This window comes from Myxocyprinus asiaticus, chromosome 4 (genome assembly GCF_019703515.2).
Source record: "Myxocyprinus asiaticus isolate MX2 ecotype Aquarium Trade chromosome 4, UBuf_Myxa_2, whole genome shotgun sequence".
In the NCBI taxonomy this organism is placed as follows: domain Eukaryota; kingdom Metazoa; phylum Chordata; class Actinopteri; order Cypriniformes; family Catostomidae; genus Myxocyprinus; species Myxocyprinus asiaticus.
The window spans coordinates 33,295,298-33,314,630 of record NC_059347.1 but is presented as its reverse complement, the minus strand read 5'-3'; the positions used below and the strand labels follow the sequence as shown (position 1 = coordinate 33,314,630).

The following is a 19,333-nucleotide window of genomic DNA, read 5'->3' as shown; positions in this document are numbered from 1 at the left end:
TGGTCTGAGCGGTAGGAAAGTTCTAATAATTTTTCATGCTGTGGACAGATCTTTCGATCCAGGTGTCCTGTCTCGTCCACCAATTTGTGTCATTTAAATGTGGCCAACTCTAAATGAGGTTTAATGTGTGTCTCGCAGTAATGCCAGCCAGTACAGAAATCACACAGCGCATCCCGTTTAATGTACAGGGTGAGCTCACGCAAGGGTGGGCGAGGCTCTGGATTGCCCACATTGGGTATGGTACGTCTAAGAATGGGGCGAGGAGTGAAGGTCGTCTGGCACTGCGGAAAACTGTGCACACCAAGGTGGTCCGAATGGTCCCAGTAGGTCTTAATCCAGGCAGAAGGTGTCTCCACAGGGTATGGTCACAGGGCCTCATTGGGTGTCTGCACAGAGGGGGCAGTTGTGGTCAAGGTAGTCTGATTCTGCCATATTCCAAAAGAAAGAGGTGAGAAAGACAAGTGAATTGAAAAAGCAACTTAGGCAGGAACACAAACACCTGTATTTATAGATTAGAACAGGAGGGTGGAGGTAGGGGCTCTTTGGTGCTGAACGGTAATGAGCATGTCAGTATTGCTTATAAAGGTCACAGTAGGAGCTTTCTGTATAAGGAGGTCAGGTCACTCAGGGAGGTCACTCAGAGCACAATTGCAGATTTGTTTGTTTTTTAACATACTGTATATTTATTTGGTTTATAAGTATTTATTTTCACATCCAAGAAAAACAATAATAATGCACATTAAAATTAGCCATTAACTTATAACAAAATAACAAAAACAATTATAGAATTATAGCAAATGTTTATGCAAGCAAATTCTAACAAATACAACTCCTAGAGTTTCTCTCTCACTCTTTCCCTCAATGTATATATGCACTGCAGGGACATGTGAAACTGTGTTTTGCCTGTATTCATGGAAACTGTTTAGAATAAATTTGTCTAGTCAGTGCTTGCTCTCTGTGTGAGCAAGCTAGAGGGACAGAACTGCACAGAGTTTACTATAAACATGCAATACCACAGTGACCAAGTATCATACAGGTAGACAGTGCCTGAACACACACACACGCACACACACATACAATATATGCTGTGTCTGAGAAAGGACGAATATCAATGTCAAACGGTCCTGATGTTCCCCCTATAAAGTATGGGTCTGAATACTTTTTGTTAGAGATAAAGACAGAACTGGAAACCTCTGTTATGACCAGTTCAGAGCGGACAGTAAAAAGAAAGAAAGAAAGAAAGAAAGAAAGAGGGAGGGAGAAAGAAAGGTCTTTCTTTAATAATTGGTGTTTAATTGACAGGATAGTGGAGGCTCCTTTCTATGTGTCATGAGAACTACCCATAGGGCCTTTACATCTTTATATATGTGGTTGTGTTGTCAGTTAGAGGTTAGTTGCTTGAGTGTGTGTGTTGGGTGAAGACACTGTCTGAATCCTCCTCTCTAATGCTGCTCGATGCCATTAGAAAGAGATGCACAGTCTTACTAGAGCCATCAGAACAAATAACACTCCAGAGCATCACAGTCCTTCACTCTGTAACATCTGAATGCTGCTGTTCAGAGACTGATGGGAATGGGCGTGGCAGCAGAGACAGATGAAAACAAACAAAGAGGAAGAAGTGAAGGAGGAAAAGAGGGCTGAAAGTCAAGGACTGTCTAGGCAGCAAAGTAGAAGATGGGACAGGGAAAAAGAGGACTGAATGGACACAGAAAATTAAAAAAGAAAAGAGAGAGGAGAGAGAGAGAGAGAGTGATGTCATCATTGTGCTGGGCTGTGCTCTCTCCTCCCCTCTGTCTCGCGACATTGCACAGACACACAGGAAGGAGCAAAAACAGGCTGGACACACATACATACATAGAAGAACCAGAGAGGAGGACGGAGAAGCACACACCCACATTCAGCATCCTTTCAGTGGCAGCATCAGTACCAAAGACTGTCCACCCCTCTGTCAGGTACGCTAGATCTCTCCTGCTTTCTCTCTTTATCTCTTAAATATACCCATCCATAAGTATTTATGTTATGCATGTAAGGCCAAGGCAGCAGGGAATATTGCATGAGACATAATTAGCTTCTTTTTATGGTTTTGAGGAGTTTCAAGGTAATACATTGCACATTTAAATGCAAACATATTTAGCACAGATCTTTTTATTGAATGATGTGTAAACATGGGATATAGGCAGCATGTACTTGTTTACCAGAGCTTTTTAATTTCATTACATTGTTCAAAGACTTGCATTAATGGGTATTTGGATTTAATGTAATTTTATTAATTATTCTGTCTTTAAAGGTAAATACAGTGCTCCATTCAGTTGTACATTATGCTTTCAGTGATTAAAAATACCTTTATATGAGAGAGGAACAGTGTGAAAGAGAGAGAGAGAGAGAGAGAGAGAGAGAGAGAGAGAGAGAGAGAGAGAGAGAGAGGTGGTAAAGTGGACTTCATTGAATTACAGCTTTTAGTGAGTAATATACATTTGTGTCTGTGTGAGTGTGTACATTTTGGGAATGTAATATTAATTGTGATGCTTGTGTGTTGGGGGTGGACATTTCAGTCCTCCTAATGGAGTAAATTAGCAGATATTTGTAAGCATGGAAGATTATGGAAAAGTGAGGGAGAGTGAAAATGAGTGTAACCATCACACAGCAAGTAGAACATTACAGCTTTCACTACAAATAACCATCAAACATTATTGCAGTCATTTAGCATGAGAAGAGTGCTGTTGAGCTGAATATAGTTAATTACAGCTTTGCCGATATTCATTACCGGTTACCACAGCACTCTTGCTCATGTAATATTGCTTTTATCCAACAGTTTTATAAACAAGAAGTTAATATTGAGTAATGAACTGTTAATTTAGCTAATGGAATTAACTGTTGTATTAAACAAAACATAAATTACAGAAGCAACACCCTTAAAACTTTTGGTTGCACTTTATTTTACAGTATGTGTACTTTCTGTATACTTAAATGTACTTACCCAAGAAAGTGCTAAGTAATATTAGGTAACTACATGTATTAAAATGGGTTAAGGTTAAGGTTGGGGTTAGGTATAGGGTTAGTACCTAGTAATTTCTGTAGTTGATGTAATTATATAGTACATAAATGTAGAACAGTACTGTAAAATAAAGTGCTACCAAATTTCTCTCTCTCTCTCTCTCTCTCTCTCTCTCTCTCTCTCTTTTATCTTTTACGGATTCCTGTTTCTCCCTCTTATGCTTGACAGTATAATCTGACGATATGGCTGAGGGTTCGGGTGAGGTTTCACTGGCAGAGGTTGAGACTGCATTTCGTAAATTTGCAATTCATGGAGACACCAAGGCAACAGGGAAGGAGATGAATGGGAAAAACTTTGTTAAGCTGTGTAAGGACTGCAAGGTCATCGACGGGAAAAATTTAACCAGCACGGATATGGACATTATCTTCAGCAAAGTCAAGTACGATTATGCTCACCTCGACTGACAGTCACTACCTGAAAATTTAATTGCTCAGAGGTTGCTCTTTCTTAACTCAGGAGACATATTGAAGATCTCAGTTATGTTTTATTTAAGTATCAAAATAAAATAAATGCAAATGACACAGTTGTTGACATATTATAATAAAGCTATCAAATTAATGTTCACAGCACAGCTGAGATAGTTCATATTAAAATCTCTGACTTTGTTATATTGGCAAACCTGAGCACAGTCTAAGATCTCTTCTGAAAATTCAGTGGAGACACATGTGCGATAACTGGGATTCGTTTTCCTCAGAAGAAGCATCTGAGAAACAGGAGACTTAAATCAAAGGCGATATTTGCTCTCCATTTAATCTCATTGCTGTCAAGGAGAAAAAATCAGTATATTCAATCTCTAGATCTTATTTGTGATATATATTTTTTTTCCCTGTTGGTAGGCTTCATTTATTTGTTGAAAGCTGAAGTGTATAACTTTTTCAGTGCTAAAATACTTTCATGTATCCCAGCTTAATATGCAGAGACAACAATAAGTAAGCCATTTATAGGTACATTTTCTCAAAAACTGTAAACACTGTCAGTGGCGTATCCAGGACATTTTTACTGGGGTGGCCAAGATGGGGCACAGACCTAATGTGGGGTGGCGATACCGGGAGAACCTTTATGAATGGCACATGATCAAAATGTGTAAATATCGCATTGCTTTGCTTCAACATCTACACATGTAGAATAAATGAATTCTTAAACTCATGTTAGCATTCACTGAATTGTTTGTATTCAATATCAGACTGTTGTTTTGACATTTGACAGTTTTCTATTCCTGTTCTATTTCAACCTATTACAGTTTCTGGGAATCTCTGGTTATTTTAACATAACATCCATTTTTAAATCAGTAATTGTTTAGGAAAAGTCAGTTACACATTTTTAAGAGCTATTCTCATTGTAGAGAATTAATCTGCGTATAACATCAGGTATAGTGTATAATCATAAAAAGATACAAGTACAGGTGATAACTGATTGAGGCGCAATTCAATCAATCATTCAATCAATTATTCATTCATTTATTAGCTATAACTGCACTGTCCAGCAGAAATATTGTTAAACTGGGTACAAATCAGTGTGTGAAATTGGCTACGAGGGCTTATAGGTGTCTGTCTGGAAACCCCAAAATTGCAGATTGAGCTCTGAATACAGTAAAAAACAAAACTCTATTTACAGTGTCTACTCAGGTTTATTTTCCACATGTTCTGATAGCTTCAATTACTTTGAATATTACCAAATAAAATAGTTAGTCAAATCATTTGTGGCATTTAAGTGCAATTTGCCCTGCCTCTGCATATTTAAAATGTTGAATAAGGTATAAAAACTTTGAAGATTTTATTGGTCTGACTGACCAATAATACACATAAAGAGCTCATAAATAACTCATGTAAACATTTAAAGTACAGTCACAGCACAAACACACAGGTTAGCCATATATATATATAACTTCAGCTATTGAACATATACATCTGTAAAACGCTTTACACACCTCCGTCATTAAATCAGAAAACATGGCATTTCATATTTCATGTCAATATAAAGATAACATGCTGAATGTGGTGTAGGGTCTAGCTTACTCTTTAACCTAGCTACTGTAACAATGAAAAAATGTTTTCACATTCACATGGAAATTCGGGATAAATTAAACGATAGATTAGATGAACATACCTCTCAAATAACAGCTTTCTTTTTGACCACAAATCGACGTCGTCAACTCATTGGAAGTTGGAGGTAGACGCTAGCTCGTGTCAGCTTCGTGCTTCTGACCGACCGTTATAATCCAGACCTGGCGCCCGCTGCCCGCGACCTGCGGCACCTGCCTGGCCACCCGCGGCCTGCCCCTCCCCCCACTGATCAAAGATCAGCTTACACAGCTTCAGTCCCCCCACTACTATAATAGTCAGAAATATAAAACTGACCCTGGGTCAGTGTGGCTCTAAATCAACAAATGACCTAAGATGTCATCTTTGATTGACAGGTGTTTCTACTGGTTCTTCGTTCTTGTGTTGATGAACATGATGAACTACTAATCAGTTCTGGGGTGGCCACAGAGTGGCCAATGAGATTTCAGGGGTGGCCCCTAAAATCGCCACTGAACACTGTCTTTGAGGCGCAAAAAATATCTGCTGTTTGTTAGAGCGACCAGACAGCCTGACACAACATTGACTCAACCAATGGCATGAGCTGTGGGCAGGACTGTTTGTTTGATCAACGGCACACTGTAAAAAATGCCATAATCTTAATGGTAAAACAATGTAAAAATGCTGAACAATAATTTGTTAATGGTAATTACCTTAACATGTATTGTAAAAAGTTAATAATAATATATTTATCAAGACAATACATTATAATTTATATACATTTTTGTAGATGTAAAAGTATAATTTTACAGCATAACTAACTGTAAAAATGTATATTTTGTTTAACAAGAGATTACATGTACTTTTACGGTAAAATATTGTTAAAATTACAATGAAAAACAATAATCGGGCATTCCCAGAAGTCCCTGTGTAACCTATCACATTTTATGATATTTTATGCAAATAGTTTCCTCTTTAAAAAAAATAAAAATAAATATGTTATTTATATTGGGGTGTTCTATGTTATACATTATGCAGTTTAGTTAATGTTAGTAATTGCATTATTTTAGTGTCACAACACTTTGCACTGTCTCTACATGTATTAATTATTGCTCTTGAAAGGGCCACTCTTGATTAATTTTAAGTCATCATGAGGTCTTTTGTAGTTACTATGGTTATTAACAATACATTTTAAAGTGAAAAGCAGACTTTAAAGTTCCAGAAGATTAGTATGTATTGTATGTTTATCATTTAATAATATAAACATTAGTGAACCATAAAATATAAAGGCATCGAAATTACTGTACATCCCATAAAGACTGAAACATGGTTACCTTATTTTGTTTTACCGTAAATGTAACAGATTTTTTAAATTTTTTTTTTTTAACAGTGCAGACAGGGGGTCGTATTCAGTAGGCTTTTTGAAAACAATGTTTATTTTTGCAATTCTGTTTGGTGTTGATAGTGGCACATAATTGACACACTTCAGCTTTAACTTTTGTGTTAAAGCATTTTTCCATCCTGTGCACTACAATAGATTGTGTGTGTGTGTGTGTGCGCGCGCGCATGCATGCATCAAAACAATATACAATACAGTATATGCATAAATACAGTATGCATGACATGGTCTAAATGTTTGTGTCTTTTTATGCATTTTAGGGCTAAGACAGCACGCGTGGTCACGTTTGAGCAATTCACTCAAGCCATGTCTGAGTTGGCTCCCAAACGTTTTAAAGGGAAAAGCCAGGAGGAGGCAGTACAGCTTCTCTATGGTCTTATTGCTGGCAAAGAACCCACCAACACTGGTGTCACTGTGAGTTTCAGCCAATCATAACAGCCTCTTTTTATAGACTAAGCAATTACTAAGTGTTTCTCTCAGTACAATAGCCTATCAGCCATGTATAAACCCCAAATTCTGTGTCAGCAGAAAGTGGCAAAAGCCTCAGCTGTGGACAGGCTAACAGACAGCAGTAAGTATACTGGTTCTCACAAGGAGCGCTTTGATGCATCAGGAAAAGGAAAAGGCCGTGTGGGGAGGGAAGACATCCCGGATACCAGTGGATATGTCTCAGCATACAAAGGCCAAGACACATACAACAGCAAAGTTAAAGAGGACGAATGAGAGAGAAATGGATAAAAGGAGAAAAGTGCTTTATGCATGACATAATGTGTATTTCTGAAGTCTTCCTGATTTCATATTAGCAGCTATAGCTATTCTCTAAAAACAAATCTCTTGCTAAAACCTTGCATGAAAACCTGTCTCACAAACTTGCATCAAATTGCACCTTCATCTTCATGTGGTAACAAGCACTTTTGCCTTTGACACATTTGCCTTTCTTAAAATTAATATATCATTCAATTTTATAATCTAATTAAAGGTTAATATATTTGCTGGCTAAATTAGCTTTATTGTGAAGTCTTTGTGCTTCTTAGCTCTGTTGCACTGAGATCTCTATTAGTCTGTAAACACTGGACTGGAGTCGACTCAAATAAAGTATGTACTAAGAAATACCACATGGGAATACTTGACTTCTATTACAACACACGTTATGTGATGCTTTGCACAATTTTTGACTTTGTTAGGTTTTATTGTGGGCAGAGGTGTGGTGTGTTCCTTTGAATATGTGTTTTGGGGCTTAAATCAATAAGAGGCAAGAGACAGATAGCAATCTTTTCCTGGGAAAGGATTGCTTGGAACAGATAACAGTTCTTCCTTAGAGATTCATTCTTGTGGTCAGTTTCATCATGTTACATGTCATGGCTTTGAATGAGCGTTTCATTGTGTTGATGTGTTGTGCAGTATTGTAGTGTAAAGCTCAGTGGAGTTTTGTATTTCAGTGCGTCTGAAGTAGGTCACAGTTACAGGACCTGATTTCCACCTCCAAGAATACTGGCCTTCTTCTTATTCATATTAATGATGTAAAGCTCCCCTTTACAAACAATTACTCACTCACACACACACACACACACACACACACACACACACACACACACACACACACACACACACACACACACACTTAAATCTCCCCCATAAATTAACACAGAGGAAGGTGGAGTGCTGAGGCTATAAAGCAGAGCACAACACAGAGCAGAAACAGCCTTCAGACATGAAAGGTAAGAAAATGGTTATTCTGAACAAAAAGTAGTAGATTTATTCTGAGAGTAGGAGCCTATTATTTCAAACTTGGTAGCTGATTGCACCTGTTAACCATGCAGTGTAGGAAGACTTCTTAGCACATTTCAGATTGTTCTTTTTGCTTATGTGTAAGATTCATTATGGAGGTAATATTTTATTTTAAATGAAATATTTCAATTATTTATATTTATATATACAGTATATTTGTATTTATTGCAATTAATAGAAGCTTATTAATTGTAAAAATAAATGAAATTATTTTAACTTCATAAAAGTGTAGGTATTTGTTTTTATCCAGAAATTATATATATTATGTAAAATGTAATATATAATACATGTAAAAGAATAAGCTTCTTTAATATTTAGGAGGCAGTAGCACAATATTATTTTCAATATATTTAAATTGTGTTAGTTATTAGCGACAGATTTGTCAACCTTTGGTCTCATAACTCTCTGTTCCTGTTCCAAATGTTAATATCTGTCTTCTCTGAGCAGTTGTACAGGTGGTGTAGTTGTGTTATCAGAAATGTGATATTGACAGTGTTGTTTCCCTTTGTGAACAATTTTATCATGAAAAGGTGTAGCTGTGCTATTCTGTGTGTTGTCATTGGTGCTGGGGCAGGGACAGATCTACTCCTGGGATGGAACAGGAGAAACTCTTGCTCCAGATCTCATCAATCGTAAGAGTTATTACAGGTCTCCTTCTAGCAGCTTCTAAATAAATTACAACCATATACAAAATATACACAGAATTTTAGAAGTGGGTGGATATTATATTAATTAAAGCTGAAGTGTGTAACTTTTTCAGTCTTAAAATAGGCTACTTTATTTTATCACAGCTTAATATACAGAGTCAATTATAAGTAAGCCATTTGTAAGTTACATTTATTGAAAACTGTAAACACAATGTGGCACTATAAAAATGTTTGTTTTGAGCGGCCCATCCAGCCCAACAAAACACTGGCATGAGTTTGGGGTGAGGCTATCTGTTTGTTCAATCAACAAAAGACAGCAGGGCATATTCAAAAGGCTGTTTAAAAAAAAAAACAATATTAATTTTGTTAATGTGGGACTAATATTACTATTTCTCTCTCACTAGCATGTCTGACAGACCAGAACTCGTGTGGTTGTTGTGTGATGCAGAGACAAAAATGGCAGTTAGAGCAGTACTTAAACTCTAGTCTGAATTCACTGGAGGACTTGCTGACAAGTGCACAGACTACACTCAGGAACATCAGAGGTACTGTACTCCAAAGCACAAACTCTGACTCTCACTGAACAAATGTACTATCTCTGAGCGCAGACATCACCTCAAAGGGCACTGACTCTTGAATCTTTATGGAAATTTTAAAGAGTGCTGTGGTTGTTTTGAATAGTTTAGTGCTGGGTAAAATAAAACTACCAGAAGCTTTAGTTCAATGTATTTTGGCACTTATTGTAACACATGAAGGGCACAAATGGAGCTCAACAGTCACTATACAATAGAAATCGTCCTGGTTACTTTCGTAACCTCCGTTCCCTGATGGAGGGAATGAGAAGTTGTGTCGACGTAGTGACACTAGGGGTCGCCCTTGGGGGCCCCAAACACCTCTGATCTTTGAGAAAAGGCCAATGGGAATTGGCAAATGGAATTTGCATGCCACTCCCCCGGACATACGGGTATAAAAGGTGCTGGCTCGCAACCACTCATTCAGGTTTTGTGCTGAGGAGCCGAGACAAGGTCCCGGTCACTTCAGCGGGTAGTTCAGTATTGTGGCAGGAGGGACACAACATCTCGTTCCCTCCATCAGGGAACGGAGGTTACGAAAGTAACCAGAACATTCCCTATCTGTCACTCACTCGACGTTGTGTCGATGTAGTGACACTAGGGGTCCATATACGAAATGGCACAACTAGCTGTACTGTGTTACGTGGTCTGGCAGTGCGAGACGGGCAGGCCACTGTGTGCCTCGTAGCTAGATCACCTGGATGTCACGTAACCTCCAATGCTCCTACAAGCGTCGTACGGTCCCCAAGGGGAAGACACCGACATCAGGCACTATGCGCAAGCGGTTCATCCGGCCAGTTGTCCCGTACACTTACCTGTTCGTACCTGACAATACACGGGACGAAAGCAGTTCAACCTGGAGATTGTAGAACCTCGCGAAGGTATTGGATGTTGCCCAGCCCGCTGCTCTGCAGATGTCTGCTAAAGAGGCGCCATTGTTCAGGGCCCAGGAGGCCACCACACTCCTGGTAGAGTGTGCTCGTAGACCCAAGGGGGGCGGCACGTCCTGGGTGTGATATGCCAAGGCGATGGATTCAGTGACCCAGTGGGCGATCCTCTGTTTGGAGACAGCGCTCCCTTTCTGCTGTCCTCCAAGTCAAACAAAGAGCTGCTCAGAGCATCTAAAGCTCTGTGTGCGGTCCAAATAGATGCGCAAAGCGTGCAGTGGACACAGCAACGACAAGGCTGGGTCTGCCTCCTCCTGGGGCAGCACTTGCAGGTTCACCACCTGATCCCGAAACGGGGTCATGGGAAACTTGGGCACATAGCCCGGTCGGGGTCTCAGGACCACGTGAGAGTATCCCAGACCAAACTCCAGGCACGTGTCGCTGACAGAGAACGCCTGCAGGTCCCCTACCCTCTTGATGGACGTGAGTGCAGTCAGGAGAGCAGTCTTCAAAGAGAGTGCCTTTAGCTCAACTGTCTCCAGGGGCTCAAACGGGGCACCCCGCAGGCCCTGAAGGACCACAGAGAGATCCCATGAGGGAATGAGGCACGGTCTGGGAGGATTCAACCTCCTCGCACCTTTAAGGAACCTGATGATCAGGTCGTGCTTCCCTAAATACATACCGTCAACTGCATTGTGGTATGCCACCATAGTGGCCATGTACACCCTCAAGGTGGGGGGACAGCTACCCCACCAGCCTCTCCTGCAGGAAGGCGCATCTCTGGGGGTCTGAAGCTGCGAGGGTTCATGGGGGAGTGGAGGGCCCCACTCCAACCAGATGCTCGCAGCCGCCCGGGCAAGCATGGCCACCAGCTCTGCATCGGCGTGCGACTGGCGACCGCACCCGAAGGTGGGAGCCCAGTTGAGTCCTCAGCATCAGACTGGACCGGCCCACTGTCCGATGCTGCAATCGAGAGCTCATCCACTTCGCGAGCACCGAATGAGACCGCGAACTCGCCCTGAGACGAGCCGGCGGTCTCATCACAGAAATAGACTGGGGAAAACGAGTGTACTGGGGAATGGGAGGTCCGTGTGGAGTTACCCGGTGGAGCGGCTCCCACTGGGGTCCCCAAATCGCCCCCAGTGCTAACCGATGCGGCCTCAAACCCGTAGGTAGAAGGACCGAGGCGGGGAGCCGCTGGGGTGGCTTTCCATGACCACAACGTTGCCATGGTCGTGTTCTCGCAGTGAGAACATGACCTATCCACGAATGCTGTCTCTGCGTGGGCAGCGCCCAAGCATGTAAGACAGTGATCGTGGCCGTCAGAAGCGGAGAGGTAACGACCGCAACCAGGAATTACACACAAACAGAAAGACATCTTTAAAAAGACGCTCTCTGTGAGTGCCACTCTTTTAGAAGGAAAAATATACTCTTTTAGTAGAAGAATATACTCTTTTAGCTGCTGAAGCACCCAGGGGCGTTCTCTGCACTCCACCGGTGCACGAGGGGGTTGAAACCACTGTAATGCGCCGTAAATCCAACAGATTTCGAGGTGAATGGATCGGCAGAGTAATTCACCTCACTGAATACAACCGCTCGGCTCCGAAGAGAAAATCTAAATGAGTGGTTGCAAGCTAGCTCCTTTAATACACGTATGTCCGGGGGAGTGGCATGAAAATTCCACTCGCCAATTCCCATTGGCCTTTTCTCAAAGATCAGAGGTGTTTGGGGCCCCCAAGGGTGACCCCTAGTGTCACTACATCGACACAACGTCGAGTGAGTGACAGACAGGGAACCGAGGTGTCAGTCATGCTTATAAGTATCTTACAACCCCAATTCCAAAAAGTTGTGACAGTATGAAAAATATGAATAAAAACAAAAAGGAATGATTTGTAAATTATATTCAGCCTTTGCTATATTGAAAGCACTACAACTACATATTATATGATGTTTTACCTTGTGAATTTATTTATTTATTTTTTTGAAAATGTACAGTAATTTCAATTAAGTTGATTGCAACATGCTCTAAAAAAGGTGAGACAGGATCAATTTAAGACTAATAACAATTTGACGAGTTGAAATAACAAGGTGATGTGAAACAGGAGATGTTAAACAGGTGAGGCAATTGTGTCATAGTACTGTATACTGTATTAGGAGCCTCCAAAAACAGCCTAGTCCTTCAAGAGCAAGGATCATTCGAGACTTGTCAGTTTGCCAAGAGATGCTTCAGCAAATAATCCAGCACTTAGAGAACAATGCTCCCCAAAAACAAATTGGAAGGATTTTGGGCATTTCACTCTCTACAGTGCACAATATATTTAAAAGATTCAAGGAATCTGGTCAAATCTCGGTGCGTAAAGGGCAAAACAAAAGCCACTGCTGAATGCACCTCACTGTCTTAAAAAACGTCATTCATCTGTAATGGATATCATGTACATGGGCTTGGGATAACTTTAGTAAACCTTTGTTAGTCAAACCACTCGCCGTTGCACCCACAGATGCAAGTTAAGACTTTACTATGCAAAGCAGAAGCCCTACATTAACACTGTCCAGAAGCGCTGCCGACTTCTCTGGTCTCTGTCTCATCTTAGATGGAAAGTAGAACAGTGCAACTGTGTTTTTTGTTCCAAAGAGTCTGAGAACACAGTGAATGCAGACAGGTATGTAAAAACTTTGGAGCAACATATACTGCCATCCAGCACCATCTTTTCCAGGGATGTCCCTGCATTTTCCAGCAGGACAACTTCAAACCATATACAGCCCGTATTACAAGTGCGTGGCTGTGTGAGTAGAGAGTGTGAGTGCTAGACTGTCCTGCCTACAGTCCTGACCTGTCTCCAATTGAGAATGTGTGGTGCATTATGAAGCACACCATACGGGAACGAAGACCCCGTACAAATGTGCAGCTAAATACCTACATAATGGAGGAATGGGGGAAAATTCAACTTTCTAAACTTAACAAACTTGTGTCATCAGTGCCCAAATGCTTGATAAGTGTTATTAGAACAAATGGTGATGTTTCACAGTGGAAAACACTCGGCTCTCCCAACCTTTTTAGAAGCTTTTTGCAATCATCTGATTTTAAATTACTATACATTTAAAAAACAAAAACAATGAAATTCACAGATTAAAATATCATATAATGTGTAGTTGTAGTTCTTTCAATATAGCAAAGGGTGAATATAATTTACAAATCACAAATTTTTGTTTTTATTAGTATTTTTCCTACTGTGACAACATTTTCAGAATTGGGGATGTATATGAATCTGTTTTTAAGAGCATACAGTATAGAAAAAGAAACCATGTCATGTTGCCTCTCTTTATAACAACACAGCCACATATTTTGAGGACCAGAACTAGCTGTTGTATAAAGTGTTATATTTTTTAAATGTCTTACATATTCTTTGTTACTCTTTAGAGAATCGGGTGGCATTTTCTGTGGGTTTAACCGACAAGAGACGTTGTGTTGGTCCAGTAAAGATGACGGCAATAAATGTGGTGTATCAGAGCATCTTTATCAACATTGAAGAAGCCTATAACTCTACCACTGGTGTGTTCACGGTGCCACGGTCAGGCGTGTACAACCTGGCTTTAACTGTGTTCAGCGATGCAGGGTCACCAGGCGCACCACTGGCGGTCTGCACCAGTATCAGACGGAATGGTGTGGCGCTAGCAGCACTTAAGGAGATATATGATCAAGACCAGGAAGACCAGGCCACAGCAGTCATACTCGTGGAGCTTCGTGTCGGGGACCGTGTTTCTGTCAGTCTCCAACCTGGCTGCTGGCTGTGTGATGATCAGAATCATTATAACACATTTAGTGGATTTTTGCTGTATGCTACTGTTTAGGGCACACACACAGGCTCACACACACACAAGCTCTTACACATACTTATATCTCACAAGACCGTGCTTATGGCAAGTTACAAGAGTGTTGGAGTACAAAATGTAATGCATGATTTATGTAATACAACATGGTTTTAACCCACAGAATAATACATTGTCTTGTAAGAAAATATGGATTTATGAAAACACATCTATCAAAACTGAAGATCAGTACACAAAAAAATAGTTAAGATTGTAGTCGATATTGGTCAATGTTGTGTGCTGTATAAATATAAAGATCCTGAACTTATCTTTTATTCATTTTTTTAACAGAAATATTAGATATTTCAACCAGGTAGTTATTCATATTTACCAATATGTTAAGAAGATCAAAGCTTAGATTTCTGTATGCATATATGTGTTGGATAAACGAGTAGAACATTTAGTGGAATTGTCGTCTGATAAGATTTGTTAGTTGGAAATTTAGTTAAATTTAAAAGTTACATTTGTCAAACTATATTAATGTACAATTTTATCATCTGTTAATCAATAATAATCAACAAATCTTTCTTCTTCTCCTATACAAAATTCCTCTGATTTGTTTATTTTTCTCTGAGACATTAGCAAACTAATCTAACTCAAAATCCAAGTGCCACAAAATCCCAGTCACGCTATTCACTTCCTTTCCGCAAGTTTTATGCAGGGATTTAAGAAACATTTGAATGGATTATATATTTTAACATTACATAGACACTGTTGCAGGATTACAGCACTGGGATGAACTGCACTACACCACACAAACACACCCATTCAATCTCACATAAGTATAAATCATTAGTGACCTACTGATAATGATGTAAATACATCCAGAAGTGATCAAATCTGTCAGGTCTTCTTCACCCACATACACATACAAATGTGCAACCAGAGCCAGCTGACATACTGATGCTCTTGTCCTCCTGTTTTATCGGTTCTGAATCTCCACAAACCACATACACATACCAGTTCACTCCAATGGGAGACATGAGAGAGTGATTTGTAGTTCTTTGGGATTTGACATTAGGACAGCTATAGGATGTGCACAAACAGGGGTTTCAAATACACATACAGATGCAGACTGTGGTGCTCTGAGCAATGTTTGACAACAGATGGGGTGGGACAACCCTCTGTGCCTGACATCAACATAAATATAGACTAAATAAAATAACATATACTAAGGTACTCTTTATATGCTTAAAAAGATAGTTCATCCAAAAATGAAAATTCATTTCATTCACTCACCTTCTTGTTCTTCTAAACCCATATGATTTTCTCTCTTCCGTGGAACAAAAGGAGATATTAGGCATAATGTTTAGCCTTTAGCCACTATTCACTGTCATTGTACAGTAAAAAGATGCTAAAGTTCTGCCCAGCATCTCCTTTTGACCCCATTAACACCTTGTATTAAGATGCGTTTCAGGTGATCCGATCACAAGAGGACAGCGCTAAATACAGGAGTAAATGGGGTTCAAAACATTTAGTAATCAGATCACAAAAACCACAAACGGAAGTAGTCAAAAAACACGTGACCACATCGCATTTGAGGTGTAACAGATGTAAACAGACAGCAGTGAAGCACCACCTGAAGCACCATCCACTTACTAACAAGAGTTTTAAACTTTATAAGGCTTTGAAATAACCATACAATCTGAAAATTTGAAGAAGTGCATACACTAGCACAAGAACTTCACAGAACGTCTTCAGTGTACCTGATATCAACACGCAAAACATGCAGATGAGAAACACGCACTTGTGAAGCTCAGTAATACACGTACTATGTAGTAACACACCGACATAATGATTGATGTAGGTCATCATGAAATCAGAGACCCTCCCCTCAAGATATGAACATATGTGGTCACAGGAGATGCATTTGAGCACTCCCTTGTCCACTTGTGATTCAGATTACCCTAGACACATCTTAATAGTAGGTGTAAACAGGGTCTTTGTGTTCCACAGAAAAAAGTAATCCACATGGGTTTGTAAAAACACGAGGATGAGAAATGGTGACAGAATTTTAATTTCTGGGTGAACTATCTCTTTAAAGCCAGTTTGAATTTTATACAGAGGAGCTGTCTCAAAAGCATTTTGCCAGTAAGGAATGACTCGTTTATGTGAACTTGAAGGAGGATCTGAAAAAAACAAAACACCAACAAAAACAGCAAAGCTGGTTTGGTTGAAGAAAAAGGTTAAAAAGAGAAAATAAGAAAGAAAACATTTTTTGCAGACTAAAACATTAATTCTGTAGCAGGTGCTTTCCCACCATAATAACTCATAAGACCAGCAGAAAGGGTCTCAAACTCTTCTGACTGGCTAAACAAACAATTCGACTGCAAACCAGGTGTTTTTTTTTTTTTTTTTTTGCTGTTTTTGTTGTCCCAGAGACACCTAATTCAGTTACATCTGTCAGGTAATAGGGACTCATAAGTACATTTTCAGCATGTAATGTAGCAAAAAATACTTATAGCACCATTATCTAACAGTAATGGAATATGTTAAAATTTTACACATGATTCTGTTGGTTAAATTTCTTATTTTTATTTTTTTTGTCTTACATTGTAGCTGGTAGGAGTATTACATTTACAATGCCTATGGTGTTTAGGTGTTTTGACCCCTTTGCTTCCTATAGGTGCACATTCACTACAGCAATGTCACAAATAAAGCAATGGATACAACCCTGCATGAAGTGGTACACACACATCCTCTCTCTCTCTCTCTCTCTCTCTCTCTCTCTCTCTCTCTCTCTCTCTCTCTCTCTCTCTCTCTCTCTCTCTCTCTCTCTCTCTCTCTCTCTCTCTCTCTCTCTCTCTCTCTCTCTCTCTCTCTCTCTGAAGGAGAATGTTTGTACCACCATGTGGCACTAATGAGACGGGTGCTCTGAGGTTGCTGTGTGGGAGGATAACAGGGAGGACAAGCGGGAGGTATTAGAGCTGGAGAGCAGGATTACACTCAGCTCATGTCCGATAGAGAACTCTGCAGGGACAATGGGGGTCGAAACATCTTCGTATTTGCTTTATGCCACCTAGGACTAAGGCGGCACCATATTGCTCAATGTGGATGCAAACAAAGACAAAAACACACATTCTGTGCGGTACACAAAGACAGACACATTCTCATGTGATGAACAGAATGAGACAAAATCATTTTATGGCTTTTGTTGCTCTCTTACATGCGCACACTTTAAAAAGTGAAAAAGTGCAGTTGTTAACTTTTGATCTATTTCTGCCTGAGCAAAATGTATCTTGTTGGTCTGACCCAATATACATTGATTCAATCATATTAAATAATATTTTTTACTTGAATAAAACTAGTTAATAGAAACAAAACATGACCCACAGTAGTCGATAACTACAGACCGGTCTTTCTTCTGCCTTTCCTGGCTAAAACTCTTGAAAGGGTTGTATTTATTCATTTGTAATTTTTCACAGACCTACACGACAGACATCAGTCTGGCTTCAAAAAAGGACATTCAGTGGAGACTGCACTCTTGTCATTAGCTGAAACCCTGCAACTGGCGAAAGCCAACTCCAAATCATCTGTCCTCATTCTCCTTGACCCGTCTGCCAGTGTTGTAGTACTCGAGACCAGACTCAAGACCATATTTTCATTGTCTTGGTCTTGTCATGGACTCATGAGCATTTGAACTTGGTCTTGACTCGGACTCGAACAAGTGTGGACATGTCATATTTAATACATTATTGTTAGGATTTTAGGCCCATTTTTAGTTACAGTAATTCTGCATTTTGTATAGTAGAAATTAGGGCTGCAATGGTACACGTATCTGCGTCAAACCAAATGGATACAGGGCCTTCTGTACAGTACACACGGTCATACGAATGATTACATATCTTAGTATGTGTGAAACCAATATTAAACAACATATAACGAACAACACAATACACGTAGAACTAAAATGAAAAAAGACTGTGGAGCAACACGGGACTTTTGTATAGTAGAAATTAGGGCTGCAATGGTACATGTATCTGCACCAAACCAAACGGATATAGGGCCTTCAGTATGGTACACCAAGTCATACGAATGATTACTTATCTTAGCATGTGTGAAACCAATATTAAAACAACATATAACAAACAACACAAACCACGTAGAACTAAAATGAAAAAAGACTGTGAAGCAACACGGGACCACGCGGAACCAAAACTTAACAAAACAGAGCACCACACAGTATACTAGAAACTGCTTATCAGATACATGCATGTGAAGTTTATACTAGTTAGCTCGCTATTTTTCCAAACTGTGATGGAACTAAACAAAACATAAATATATCAGACTTAAGCCAGAGACTGAAGACCCACCGCTGTCTCTAAAATCTGTTGTTTAGGAGCATTATTTTTTCGCAGTAAACAACAGTAATACTGGGCAATGAGTAGTGAACAGGACGAAGGCTGTGTCCGCTCTGTTTCACCAAAGTCGAGTATGTCTCAAGAAGCACATCTAACATGATGACTCATTTGTGGCGACATCATAGTGCAGTCATGTATCAATGAGCCTTCACAATAAGAATTGTTGCCCATCAGTCACTGTGTTTTCAAAATAAATAATTTAAAGAAAGAGTCTTTGTTTTCCCTGCTGTACCGAAACCGTACTGAACCGTGACCCCAAAACCGAGGTACGTACCGAACCGTGAATTTTGTGTACCTTTGCAGCCCTAGTAGAAATGTTTACTTGACTTGAATAGAATAGAATAATAAACAGAAGCTGGTAGTTTGTATTGCCTTGCAAAGCCACATAAGCATTTCACACCTTTAATTTGAGATTTTCACTGACAATGTTAAAACTGACATGTTGTAATATTAATACAATTGTGTTTACTTAACCTAGGATGTGGCATTTATTTCATTATTTCATTTTTATTCTCGACTGGTAATATTGTTTAACCAACATAAGCTTAAGCAAATAATAAATGAGGTATATTTGATATATGAGCCTAGAGTCAATAGTTGTTTAAACTATAAATTTAATACATTCATAAACAGTCTTGTCTGAGACTTGACACTTTTCTGGTCTTGGTCTTGACTCAAACTCGACCTACTCTGGTCTCGGCCTGGAATTGGACACGGATGAGCCAGTCTTGACTACAAC

The 19,333-nt window shown here is 39.7% G+C and overlaps 2 protein-coding genes across 2 annotated transcripts; both read left to right on the top strand.

The window, feature by feature from the left end:
* The first annotated feature begins 1,684 nt into the window (after positions 1-1,684).
* LOC127431725 (tubulin polymerization-promoting protein family member 3-like) lies at positions 1,685-8,060 on the top strand. Its single transcript, XM_051682264.1, has 4 exons — positions 1,685-1,952; positions 3,224-3,434; positions 6,733-6,886; positions 7,001-8,060. The coding sequence occupies exons 2-4, from the start codon at positions 3,238-3,240 to the stop codon at positions 7,193-7,195; spliced, it is 546 nt and encodes a 181-aa protein (XP_051538224.1). The 5' UTR covers positions 1,685-1,952; positions 3,224-3,237; the 3' UTR covers positions 7,196-8,060.
* On the top strand, positions 8,052-14,768 carry LOC127431721 (complement C1q and tumor necrosis factor-related protein 9). Its single transcript, XM_051682249.1, has 4 exons — positions 8,052-8,190; positions 8,791-8,892; positions 9,312-9,452; positions 13,785-14,768. Exons 1-4 carry the CDS (start codon positions 8,184-8,186, stop codon positions 14,213-14,215), a joined length of 681 nt encoding a protein of 226 aa, XP_051538209.1. The 5' UTR covers positions 8,052-8,183; the 3' UTR covers positions 14,216-14,768.
* The last annotated feature ends 4,565 nt before the right edge of the window (positions 14,769-19,333 follow it).

What these genes read in the sequence shown, in the direction of transcription:
- LOC127431725 (XM_051682264.1), top strand. Translation starts at nt 3,238, where the DNA reads ATGGCTGAGGGTTCGGGTGAGGTTTCACTGGCAGAGGTTGAGACTGCA. An exon ending in ATTATCTTCAGCAAAGTCAA is followed by an intron (nt 3,435 to 6,732) that starts GTACGATTATGC and finishes TATGCATTTTAG; the next exon opens with GGCTAAGACAGCACGCGTGG. An exon ending in CCACCAACACTGGTGTCACT is followed by an intron (nt 6,887 to 7,000) that starts GTGAGTTTCAGC and finishes CTGTGTCAGCAG; the next exon opens with AAAGTGGCAAAAGCCTCAGC.
- LOC127431721 (XM_051682249.1), top strand. An exon ending in TGCTCCAGATCTCATCAATC is followed by an intron (nt 8,893 to 9,311) that starts GTAAGAGTTATT and finishes CTCTCTCACTAG; the next exon opens with CATGTCTGACAGACCAGAAC. An exon ending in TACACTCAGGAACATCAGAG is followed by an intron (nt 9,453 to 13,784) that starts GTACTGTACTCC and finishes GTTACTCTTTAG; the next exon opens with AGAATCGGGTGGCATTTTCT.